General features: G+C 46.8%; 1 protein-coding gene across 1 annotated transcript; it reads right to left on the reverse strand.

The window, feature by feature from the left end:
• Window positions 1-3,780: 3,780 nt before the first annotated feature.
• Window positions 3,781-11,098, reverse strand: ZAR1 (zygote arrest 1). Its single transcript, XM_081959168.1, has 4 exons — window positions 10,296-11,098; window positions 8,247-8,339; window positions 6,554-6,628; window positions 3,781-4,674 (listed from the first exon to the last, which is right to left on the reverse strand). Exons 1-4 carry the CDS (start codon window positions 11,052-11,054, stop codon window positions 4,531-4,533), a joined length of 1,071 nt encoding a protein of 356 aa, XP_081815294.1. The 5' UTR covers window positions 11,055-11,098; the 3' UTR covers window positions 3,781-4,530.
• Between the last annotated feature and the right edge of the window lie 1,979 nt (window positions 11,099-13,077).

Raw genomic sequence — 13,077 nt, forward strand, 5'->3', positions numbered from 1 at the left:
TTCTTTTTTCTTTCCCTATCCTCCTATCCTTCCTTTCTCCCTCCCTCCTTCCCTGCCTCCCTTCCAGTTCCATTCTTCCCTCCTTCCTTCTGCCTCCTTCCTGCCTGCTTGCCTTCTTTCCTCTTTCCCTCCGGCGTGTCTGCTTTTCTTTCCTTCCTTCCACCTCCCTTCTGCCCTCCTGCTTTCTTTCCTCTTTCCCTCTTGCTTGTCTATCCTTACTCCCTCCTCCCCTTCTTCCCTCCCTCCCTGCCAGCAGCTCCTCCAGCATCCCAGCTGGAAGCAGCAGCACAACAGTCGCCATTACCAGGGGCGAAGGGGTGGCGGTGGCAAGATCGGGCGACCGCCGCCCCTTTGTCCCTTCCCCAACAGCGGCTGTTGCGCTTCCGCTTCCAGACGGAATGCTGGCGGTGGAGCTGCTGGCGGGGAGGCGAGCTACGCGGTGGCGAAGATGGGCGGTCCCATGCTTCCCTCCCTCCCACCCCCGCCCGAGCAGGCTTCTTGCACAGCTCCAGCCCGCGGCTCCAATGAAAATCCACAGTCCGAAGTGCTGCCACTTCCAGGCGGGATATATTATGCCTCGCCTTCGCCGCCGTTGCACCCAGATGGAAAGGGAGCCTTCGCGCCCCCCTTTACGGAGCCTCGCGCCCCCCCAGGGGGGCGCGCCCCACTATTTGAGAACCACTGAACTAGAGAAACGAAAGAAGAACAGGCCCTGCCCGCAGCATTAGTAGCCCACAGGGACCTGGACCTAACCAAAAACAATAACCAGGGTGGGACCTGGACCATCCTGCGCCACGCTGAGAAGAACGTTCAGGTAGGACCAACGTTCCTTCTCCAGCTGATGGCACAGGAGGGTCCAGGAGTGGGACATACCAAAGTGGCAGTCCCTAGGGCGGGAACTCACTGGTTCGTGGTACCTGAGGGCGCATGTACTCCTTACAGCACCCTATGCCCAAATGATGCCTCCACAGATGCGAACGCATCCAATCTATAGTGCTTAATGAAAGATGAGGGGGAAATGCACGTTGCAGCTCTACAAACGTCTCCGATTGCAGCCGTGGTGGCCGGCCCAGCCAGTAGCTTGCCTGCGAGGAACCTGGGACCTCCAGCAGGATCTAGCCCATACAATTTGCTACTCTAACACAAGCAGGTGGAAAGAACGAACCTGTGAGCCAAGTTCAAACACCTTCCATCCAATAGTGACATCAAACTAATGGAAAGAAATGAAGAAAAAAAAACTATTCTAGGAAAGAAAACCAATTATCACTTAACAGCAAAAGTTTCTACATCTCTTTTCGGGCAAGACTGAGTCGGAATTGGATATCAGCAGGGGAAGCTGGAGGCGTGGCTTAAATTCTGACTCAAGTCTCTTGGGCAAATAAGGATAGAACAACCCACTCCTGGACCCTCCTGCGCCATCAGCTGCAGAAAAGAGTTCTGTTCCTGCTTTAGGCACAAAGCCATCTGGCTGACTTTGGCCGAGTCACATAATCTCAGGAAGAAGGCACGGGCAAACACTTTGAAAACTTTGCCAAGAAAACTATAGGGACTTGTCCTCAGGTAGTTGCCAACAGTCAAGACTCCTTGGCACAAAACTCTTGATATAAATCAAGTTCATTCTGCCCTAAAAAAATAATTAGAAGAACCTATCCTATACAGAAACAAAGTGGGAAAATTGGTCACCATTACCTAACAGTAGGAGAGCAAAAATTCTAGACAAGAGTCAAAATGTAGGTCAGCCAGAGAGATGAACTGCAATGAAAAAATCGGTGGAGGGATGGGTTTCATTTGCATTCTGGTAGCACATTTGAAGAGCTGGAAGGGACCGTGGAGGTGGTCTATCCAACCCCTTGCTGAAGCAGGACACCATATACAATTTGAGACAGATGGCTGTCCAGTCTCTTCTTTAAAACCTCCAGTGATGGAGCACCAACAATGTCTGGTTCCACTGGTTAATCGTTGTTAGAAAGTTGCTCCTTAATTCCAGATTGCTTCCCTCCTTGATTAGTTTCCATCATTTTTTGTCCTGCCCTCTGATGCTTTGGGAAATAAGTTGAACACACACACCCTCCTTGTTTGTGGCAGCCCCTCAAATACTGGAATACTGCTACCATGCCACCCCTAGTCCTTTAATCTAGTCCAGCTCTGCTGGCTGGGGAATTCTGGGAGTTGAAGTCCACAAGTCTTAAAGTTACCAAGTTTGGACACCCCTGATCTAGTCAAACCCAAAGCCTGCAATTGTTCTTCATATGAGTCTTAAGGCCTTTAATCATCTTGTTTTTTTCTGCACTTTTTCAAAGTCTCAACAACTTTTTTGTAGTGTGACAAAACACATTGATTAATGCTTCATGCAGCCCCCAGACCTGTTTCTCAACCTTGGCAGATTTAATATATGGAATTCAACTCCTAGAATTCCCCAGCCAGAATTCTGAGAGTTGAAATCATCATAGCTTACAATAGCCAAGGTTGAGAAGCACTGCTTTAGACGATGAAGACTGCTCCCAACATCAGCAGCCAATCTGGGATTCTTGGCATGCCACTTCCTCTTTCTTTGCCAAACAGAAGAGCAGTCCATTCTGCCAAATTCCTTTGTGCCACCTGGACAATTCCAGAAGTAAATCTCTTGCTCATTTCATGATGGTGCACACAAACAACTTCTCTAAAGCTGACGTGCTGTTCCATCACTCTGAAATATTCTGAGATTCATCATAATGTATGAGTGGAGCAACTGTCTCCCTTACAATCAAACTCTTTAAATTTTTTTTTTCTGCCTGAAAAGGAAGATAGAGGATACCATTTTATTTAAGCCTTGAGGCCATGGATGATTAGACTCCCATCAGTTCCTAGACAGGAGTGAACAGGAAAGACTATCAGCTAGCAATAACAGGATTATATCATGTCAATTAATGTATACCTTAAACTACAGCAATGGCCAAAATTGTGGAAACCTGTTGGGGAAAGTGTATTTTTGAGGCTTGATGGCTAATAACACAACTTTTTTTTGAGTGGTACCATAAAATTATATATCAATGGAAAGATAATTTAATCAAGAATGTAATGCAACAAAGTTTGTTCAATTATCTGTATTCTATGAAGTTATAGCCAAATATAGCCAGCAACAAAATCCAGTGAATAGAAGCAATCATTCAATCTTGGTTTCACATTATAACAGCTGCAGAATTAAAAGACTTGGTTCACTCCATGGGAAGACCACGTAAGGCAGTAATTCATGCTAAAGGTTACCCAACTAAGTATTAACTGACAAGGTGGTAATTTTTGTATATCTTGTTTTTTCTATGATGATAATTTGTGTATTTCTCTTTTTTTTCTACGTGTTTCTTTTTTTCTTTATAACTGCTATTCTAATAGCAAATCCTTCGTAACAGTTACATTGCATTACATTCTTGATTAAATTATTTGTCTTGGTTGAACTACCAAACTGCTGACCTTTATGATCAACAAGCTCAGCATCTTAGCTACTGAGCCACCACGTCCCTTACACTTACACTACATTAACCTTACACTAACCCTTATAGTTATTGATTACTAACTCTAATAATCTCCTCTCCTCTGCTCACACTTAAATTGAGCATTGCTAGAAACTAAAAACTGAATAGTTGTCCATTCCAAGTTATAGAATGCTTGCACCGAAGGAATCAGTGATATTATATGGAACTTTTAAATGACTTATTTAAACTTGAAATGACTTATTTAGGACTGGCATGCATAATAAGCATTAAGCAAAGAGGGTGGGGAAAGCAAAGTAGAAATAACGCACAATTATAATCAGGGTCACTTTATTAGAGATCTATGCTCAAGAAAATAATGAAATTACCATATTGACAAAGGAAATCTTAGTTGTTTCTAAACTTCAGATAATGCATTATCTATGCAATGCATTATTACCGACCAACAAAATAATTCCTTTCATAGGTGTGTTGCTGAGATCATGCTCCCTTCTACCCATATCCATAATAATGCCTATGAACCTGGCACCCAAACAATTATGCCATTTTACTCAGCTGGAGACAGCTGGAAGACAACACAGTGCTTCAGTACTTCTGAATTCTGGCAATTTGTGCTTGCTTTTTCCATCCTAACTTGAGTTCTTTCGACAGTGTGCTATCACAACGTTTTCCATAAGGTTTGCTTGCCCGCATTGGCAATTGTCACTGTGAAACATTACCATAACAGTTGTGTATTTTGCCTGAGGTTGACTCACAGTGCATTCCTCTGTCTAGAGCAACTTCTCCTATGAAAAAATTAAGACGACGATTTCCTTCCCGCATAACAACAAAGACTGAGCTTGCTTTGACTGCTTCTGCCACAGCAAAATAAAATTTAGTTTGTCAGGATACACCGAGCAGATTCCCCTGCTTCTTAATGCAATTATAACAAATGAGGTAGAGACGTTTGGTTCCATCATGACTTACATCTCCGCTTCCTTGGCAGGCTTCCCTCTCTGGGCAAACAAACAAAATTTCTCCTCGGTACAATTTGACAGCGAGGACTCTTCTCTACGCCCTTTCCTTAAATAATATATTTGAAACTAAAGGTGCTGTCGCAAGAAAGCCGTTTCCCTTTGCATCTTCCACAAAGATCTTGCCGATGAGGTCTCTTGGGATCCACATGGCGCAGTTTCACGGGGCAGGAACATCTGGTCTGCTTGCAGCTCTGAAATCGACATACAAAAACGCAATAGGGTAACTGAAAATACAAGCGACTTGGATCTGTATATGAATTCTGCAGGAACAAAATTTTGACTAGGGACAATACGATTGAGGTCAGTTTTTCTGCATGTAGGCATACTGTTTGGTTGGATGACTAATATTGCATATTATTGGTGGTGGTGGTGGTAGTAGTACCATGTTCCTCCAAAAATAAGACAGGGTCTTATTTTCTTTTGACCCCCGAAATAAGCACTTGGCCTTATTTTCAGGAAGGGCTTATTTGCAGGGGAGGGCTTATTTTGGCGTTTGGGCTTATTACACAGGGAGGTCTTATTTTAAGGGAAACAGTAGTAGTAGTACCACCACCCTGTTTCCCCCCCCGGATAATAAGCCCAATCGGGCTTTTGAGGCCATACGTTAAAATAACCCTTCCCCCAAAATAAGCCCACCCTGAAAATATTGCAACACAGCAGCAGCCATGAGGTGACTATGCTCACTGTCTCCTGCACGTCAAAAATAAGACCTCCCCCCAAAATAAGGCCAAGCATTTATTTCGGGGTCAAAAGAAAATAAGACCCTGTCTTATTTTCAGGGAAACACAGTAGTAGTAGTAGTAGTAGTAGTAGTAGTTGTTGTTGAACATCTGGTTCAATGAAGTGGTACATGTTCTGGTGATCTAAATTCTTCAACCTCAGCTATTTTAAGATGTATGGATGTCAACAACTAGAATGCTGTCTGGGGAAACCTGGAAGTTGACATCCACACATGTGGAAATTGCTGAGGCTGAGAAACACTCATCTAGATGGTTATTACAAAGCTCAAAATCTCTCCCTGCTCTCAGATGGCCTAACAAGAGGGAAGGAGCCTTTATATGTCAAGGATGTGGCAGTAGAAAGAACCAACTGATATGGAAAAGAGGATTAAACTATGTACTTCCTATATTCAAGAATTCCTGCAAAGAAGGAAGTCTGACTTCAGGTGTTCTATTTACCTCAATTTTATTATGTAGGAAAGTTATAAAGTATCCAATGATACACTAAAGCTCAAAATCCCCATATTAAAGTTGATATACACAACTTTCCGTTGTCCCATTCATACCACCAGTCTAAAAAACTAGGTTAACTGGGAATATATTAATTTATCCATTCCCAATTCATTAAAAACAGAATTCCCACCAAATGAGATATTAACACAGGTTTATCAAATGTGAGCACATACTTTAAGGACAGAAATGTACTTCACAGAGCAAAAAATCCATACACCTTCAAAATGAAAATATTTCTAAGCTGTCTTCCACAAACACGCCCAGAATCTACCGATATTTTGTTTTACAGATTTCTGAATCCACCAATTAAGTCACATGCCAATCCACTAATTGGTGGATTCAGTCAGCTGACTCCACCCATAAGTGCAGTGGTTGGTAGCAATCAGCCAGTCTTGACTCATTTCCCAAAATTAAGTAGGATAAAACCAGATCTGTACCTGGGTGAGAAGTTACTAGGAAATCTCAGGGCTTGCCTGGGAAGTAATAAAATCCCACAAAGTGGGAGCAAACTACTTCCATCTGCAGTCAAGCAAACTAAATGGAGCCATCAACATGGACCTTAATTTTAGGGCAGCTGAATTTTTTTTTTATCTGCAGACTTACATTCAATGGAATTAAAGAGCATCACATGGTGAGATGAATAATTTTTAAAACACCAGAACAGCTGCTTTTGGGAGCAAAAACTTACTGCTTGGTTCCTCACTAGAGTCCTTCCGACTTGGTTTCATTTCAGAAGCCTGGTCGCAAGGAAGGGATTCTAATACCTTTGTTTTTAAACAATGAGAGGAACCAGGCAGTGGAACCCAATGGGCCTCCGACCTTAAATGGCTCTGCTTACTTGGCAGGTAATGTCCTCCACCCGGTATGGGTTGTAAGACTTCTGGCAAGTTCGGCAGAACTGCCTAAAGTAAACCTGTGGTAAGAAAGAGAAAATTCAGGTAATCTTTTTCCAGGGCAGGAGGATCCCCCAGCAACCCTCCAGCAAACAAAGTCTACCTTGGGCAATGCTAGGATTTAGGACCACAATGGCGAACCTATGGCACGGGTGCCAGAGGTAGCATGCAGAGCCCTCCTTACAGACACGTTTGCCTTTGCCAGCTGTTCTTCTGGTTTACGGCGCTTATGATGCCAGAAAATGACCTGGAAACAGCCAAAAACTCCTCCAAAACAGGCCATTTTTCGCCATTTTCCAAGCCGCTTTTGGCCATTTTCAGGCAAAAAAAGAAAAAATGGCCTGAAAACGCCCCAAAAAACAACCCCAAAACCAGCCCCAAACCAGCCAAAAAACAGGCATGCAAGCGCCGGCCAGTTGGTCTTTGGGTTTCCGGTTCACGCACATGTACACATGTTGCAGTTTGGGCACTCGGTGCCGAAAAGGGTTCACCATCACTGATTTAGAAGATTTCCTAACATTATCTGCAGACCACTTTGCTTGCCTCTAAAGATGCCAGCCAAAGTTGCTGCTGGAACATCAGGATGCTTGTTGCCTACACCAGGGGTCCCCCAACCTTTCAGACCTCAGGGACCACTAAATTCATCATTTTAAATCCCCTGGACCACTAATATGATCTGCCTAATGACTGGCTGGGTGGCTAGGTGGTCATGTGACTGGGTGGGCGTGGCCAACTTGATGTCACTCATGTCAAGGGGCGCCTTGCCGGCCTCTACTCGCCCCTCCCCTCCCAGTGGGCAACTCCTCACCTGCCTGCCTGGGCTCCTTAGGGCCCCAACAAGAAGCAGTTGCTGGAGCTAAGCAGCCACCATGAGAAGGAGTTGGCAAAACAGCTCAGTTCAAATTGGATCTGACCAAGAAGGAGGCTCAGCAGAAGCACCTCAGTGAGGACTACAAGCATAGGCTTTCCAAGCAGAGGGAGTGCAAGGCCAGGTACCGGTGCTTGGAGGCTCAGTGGGCTGAGATGGTCAGCCAGTTCCAGGCCCTGATGCAGTCTCACTGGAACGAGACCCTCCGGCTCTTTGCCACCAGCAGCACTTCCCTCCAGCCTTCGCCCAAACCCCGCACCAGGAGGCCGAAGCAGACCCCAAGTGGGAATTTCTGCCCTCCTCTGACACACATAAAAAGACCCCAAAGGGGGAGACTCTCTGCAGCAATACAAGTGTTCATTGCACATATCTGGCCCACGGGCCGTAGTTTGAGGGCCCCTGATTTAGTGCAAAATAAAAAATACAAATAACTTTTTCTATGGACCACTAAAATTTTCTCGCAGACCATTCATACCAGTAGGTGACTGCTGGACTACACCACGGGTCCCCCAACCTTTTTGGTTCCATGGACTGCCAGCAGCTTTGGCAGTGGGGGGAGTGGGGAATGGCTTCACACACACAACCTAAATCCCAAGTGTGTGCAAATGAAGTTTACACACGCTTCCCCGCTACTTCAGCAGCCCGACTCCCAATGGGTCACAGTCCAATAGCAGGCAGCAACCCAAAGGTTGGGGACCTCTGGTCTACACCACATCACTAAACACTGAAGCCCAATACTAACCCAACCGATTGTAGTTATGAATGCCTACCTTGTTTGTGCCCTGCACACACCAGACATAGGCACTCTCCCATCGAATATTGCAATCCTTGCAGTGGTAATAGCCATACTTCTGCTCCAGGAACTAGAAAACACAGAGGTTAAAAAAGAATACTACTGCAAGTGCGCCACTAAATTCACTAAATTCAGAATCTTTTCTGAACCCAATGACCTGGTAGGATCCTTGGACTGGAACTCCTTCAAATCCCAGATAGAAAAATTTGCAGTTCTTATGCAAGTTTATATTGTATTCATTTTTTATTTACTGGATTTCTAGGGCTGCCCAACTCATAATAGGGTTCTGTGCAGTGTACACTAAAAAAAACCCCAAACACAACAAACCAAAGGAATCACCTAACACAGCAATCTTTCTCAGCTTGGGCAATTTTAAGAGGCCTGAACTCCAGGTCCTAGAATTCCTCCACCAGAATTGTGGGAGTTAAAATCCAAACCTCAAAGTTGCCAAGGTAGTCAAGACAGGACAAGATAGTCATTCTGAAGAGGACTAAAGAGATGGCCTTCACCTTATGGGGCAATTGGGAGAGGAAAATTAATTTGTTAAGCAGAGCAGTTGCTAAGTGACTATGACTTGCAACCTTCCTGCCAGCTTCTTCATAGATTTTGTGTGTCGGGAGGTTGGCAAATGGTGATCACATGATTCCAGGAAACTGTAACTCTTGTAAATGTGAGGCAAGTGTCCAGATCAAACACACATAATTGTGGGGATGCTGCAAGCGTCTTAAGCATCTATTTCAGTTAATAATTCTTTTACGTTTGCTTCAGATTGTCAGCTTTAACTGAACGCCCTAAATAAATTCCTGGCAGAACAATTAATCAGTGGAACAACTTGCCTCCAGAAGTTGTGAATGCTCCAACACTGGAGGCTTTTAAGATGTTAGACAACCATTTGTCTGAAGTGGTGTAGGGTTTCCTGCCTAAGCAGGGGGTTGGACTAGAAGACCTCCAAGGTCTCTTCCAATTCTGTTATTCTATGTCATGAGAAACTGTTCAAACTACACTGGCTAGATTCACAAATCACACCTAGGAAGCAAATGAGTAAACCCGTATCATGGCTTACTCTGGTATGCAAACAGAGTCCTAGAAATAAACCAGGAAGTCTGCTAAACTTAGTTTATAAGGTGTGAAGGCACCAGGGATTCTACTACAGCTAGAAGATGAGAATAATCGCTTCTAGTATTTTTAACCTCTGAAACAGTATTGTCTGAAACAGCTGAATCTTTATCCTGGTTTCTCTTTAAAAGCTTCTTTCCCCTGAGATTAATATTGATAAAAGTGGGAAGATTAGAATATATCGAAACTATGATTATAAATACAATGTGTAAGATGGGGTCCACACTGTCCATAAAGTATGTATGATGGGGGAAAAAATTGCAATAAAACTTCTCTTTAAAATAAAAAGCTTTTTTTTTTGTTTAAAAAAGGCAATCTTGGCTTATTCTTTCCTCAGCCAGAGGGAAAAAGTCCCTCTCTGCCTACCTCCCTTTCTTTTCCTAACTCCCCTGTACAAGTAAACGGGTTTGGATTTTAAGCCAAGTTCTTAAAACAGTGTTTCTCAACCTTGGTGACTTTTAAATCCTGTGGACTTCGACTCCCAGAATCCCCCAGCCAGCTATGAATTCTGGGAGTCGAAGTCCACAGGATTTAAAAGTCACCAAGGTTGAGAAACATTGTCTTAAAGAAAGAACAACCCCGGGACCGCCTAAACTTGGTCGTCGGAATCTCCGTTCCGTGTTTGGGGGAGCGAAGCGGTTCTCCCCGTGTAGTTTCTCTCTACACAGAGGCGGTTTCGGACCGTTTCGGGGGGACGGGACCTAGTAGGGCGGCCGCGACGGCACGAGCCGACTTCCCCACCGTTTTTGATGGGCGTCCGCACCGTCGCTCGGCCGCCCTCTGGGCTTACTGCCCACGCCCTGCCGGGTGAAACGCCTCTTGGCTGAAACAAGCCGGCTGGGTTGCGGGGAGGCTCCTGGGGGCCTTGTCGTCGAGGGGCAGCCTCCGGGGGGCTGTGGAGGATTCGCACCTGGAAGCGCACGCGAGCCTTCTCCGGCCCGGCTTCCTCAGGAGCCACTTGCGGCGGGGCGCCTTTCCCGCCTTCGCCCTTTTCCTCTTCCTCCGAGGCCGCGCTGCCGGCTTGGGGCTTCGACGGCAACCCTGCCGCCCCGCCGGCCGACTTCTTCCGCTCCTGGGACTCGGCGCCACTTTCCTCGGCTTTCCCGGCGGCGGCAGCGTCCCCCTCGGGGCCCGGGGTCGGAGCGGCGTCGGGCGGCGTCGCTTCCCGGGGCTCGGCTTCTTCCAAGAAGGTGGTGAGGCGTCGGGAGGCCACCGGCGAGTAGACGGCGATGGTCCGGGGGAAGCGGACGTGCCGCGCGGCGCCGCTCACCGGGCAGCCTTGCTCCTGCTCGACGCCGCCTCCGCGGGCCCGGGCGCGGAAGAGCAGCGGCCGCGGCCCGAGCGAGCACTGCACCGAGACGTCCTGGCGCGGGTTGACCTGCACTCCCACCTCCTTGGTGTTGGCCTTGCGCAACCGCGGCGTCAGGTTGGGGTTGACCTGCGAGAGGATGGCCTTCAGCTGCGCCCGCTGGTAGTTGTCGAAGTACTCGGCCGCCGCCGCCGCCGCCACCGCTTCGCTGTAGCCGGAGAAGTAGCTGTTGCGGTGCTGGTGTTGGTGCCGCCAGGCGCCCGGCCCGCCTTTGCTCTTGGGCGGCTGGTAACGGTAGGAATAAGGGTTGTACGAGGGATACGCGTAGCTCTCCATGGCCTCGTCCATCAAAGTCGCCATCTCTCTCTGTCGCGCGCGCGGCCCCGGGAGTGGCCCTTCTGCCCCGAGCCGCTTTTAAATCTCCCGCGGGGCGGGCCCGGCCTGGGAGGCTGCGCTCGGCGCGCCGCTCCTCCCCCTCCCAGACGAGGCACTCGGCTCAGCTGGGCGCTGCTTTGGGGAGGGAAGCCACGATATCCTGGGAGGAAAAGAAGCTGGCGACTCTCCCTGCGCTTGGCGGATAGAATAGGAATAGAAAAGAATAGGAATAGAAAAGAATAGGAATAGAATAATAGAATAGGAATAGGATAGAATGGAATAGAATAACAGAGTTGGAAGGGACCTTGAAGGTCTTCTAGTCCAACCCCCTGCTTAGGCAGGAAACCCTACGCTAGGAAAGCCACAATATCCTGGTTTAATTTAGTCCCTGTAGAGAGGCTTGGGCCCATCCCATTGTGCTGCGTTTCAAAAAACCCAAACCTAACCTAGTTTAATAAGGTGGCTAAGACGCTGAGCTTGTCGATCAGAAAGGTTGGCAGTTCGAATCCCTAGTGCCGCGTAACAGAGTGAGCTCCCATTACTTGTCCCGGCTTCTGCCAACCTAGCAGTTGGAAAGCACATAAAAATGCAAGTAGAAAAAATAAGAACCACCTTTGGTGTGAATGCAACAGCATTTTGTGTGCCTTTGGAGTTTAGTCATGCTGGCCACATGACCACGGAGACGTCTTCGGGCTCTTCGGCTTTGAAACGGAGATGAGCACCACCCCCTAGAGTCGGGAATGACTAGCACACATGTACGAGGGGAACCTTTACCTTTAACTAAGTTTAAACAGGGTTTCCTGCTGACATTGCCACGTTGCTGGGCACTCTTGCTTTGGGAAACACAAGTGAAATGTTGCTTTTGGGCAAACACGCCCAGGATCCAGTTATCAAAATCTTTTTTTGGATACCGTTAGTTAATTAATAGAAAAGGCGGTTCATTATGAATCTCAGTTAATTATCTTGCATTCCCATTAGGCAAGCATGGATGAAAAAGGGGAAAGGGTGCGATGTCCTGATGCGTTTATGCAGAAGAAAGGAATTGAGTTTCAAGTCCGTATTGATCAGGTGTGGCTACAAATGGAAACTGAATCAATGACAACTAGATAGACAACTATGTGCAAGAATATTAAGTATCCTAGCATCAGGGACGTGGTGGCTCAGTGGCTAAGATGCTGAGATTGTAGATCAGAAGGTCGGTGGTTCGAATCCCTAGTGCTGCGTAATGGAGTGAGCTCCTGTTGCTTGTCCCAGCTTCTGCCAACCTAGCAGTTCAACGGAATGTAAAAAATGCAAGTAGAAAAATAGGAACCCCATTTGGTGGGAAGATAACAGCGCTCCATGCGCCTTCAGCATTGAGTAATGCCGGCCACATGACCATGGAGGCATCTTTGGGCAGCGCTGGCTCTTCGGGCTTTGAAACGGAGATGAGCACTGCCCCCTAGAGTCAGGAATGACTAGCATGCATGTGCGAGAGGAACCTTTACCTTAGGTCAGTGATGGTGAACCTTTTAGGCACAGAGTGCCCAAACTGGAAAGAGCGTACGGGCACATCAGGGCACCAGAAACCCGATGACCAGCTGGCTGGCAGGCATGTGCACCTTGGAAACTGGACAATCAGCTGGCAGGCGCACTGGGGCGATGGCACAGAGGCCCACAGGTTTGCCATCATAGTCTTAGGTGTTACTTAGGATTCGTTCAATCAATGATTTGGGGGGGGGGGCTGTAGTATTGATTTTTGCACAGATCCCTTACATTTTATTGTCCTTTTGCTTCTAATTTAAATTGTAAATAACAGTAATAGGAAGGTTTGAGAGATATTAAGCAGCTGTTTGGTTGTACCCTAAATCCTTTTAAACTGTAGTGATTTGAAACAACGGAATTTATTCCTGAACTGGCAGGCATGTTTGTCATTTAAAAATAATCCCCTTGAGTTCAGTAGACCAATTTTGCCTGAGGCATGTACTTGGGGGTTACCTCTTTGATAGTCTGGATGGCCTCTCTTCCC

Source organism: Natrix helvetica, assembly GCF_964273705.1.
Source record: "Natrix helvetica genome assembly, chromosome: 7".
NCBI classification, from domain to species: Eukaryota; Metazoa; Chordata; class Lepidosauria; order Squamata; family Natricidae; genus Natrix; species Natrix helvetica.

What these genes read in the sequence shown, in the direction of transcription:
- ZAR1 (XM_081959168.1), bottom strand. Translation starts at nt 11,054, where the DNA reads ATGGCGACTTTGATGGACGAGGCCATGGAGAGCTACGCGTATCCCTCG. An exon ending in AGGCTCGCGTGCGCTTCCAG is followed by an intron (nt 8,340 to 10,295) that starts GTGCGAATCCTC and finishes TGTGTTTTCTAG; the next exon opens with TTCCTGGAGCAGAAGTATGG. An exon ending in TGGAGGACATTACCTGCCAA is followed by an intron (nt 4,675 to 6,553) that starts GTAAGCAGAGCC and finishes TGTCGATTTCAG; the next exon opens with AGCTGCAAGCAGACCAGATG.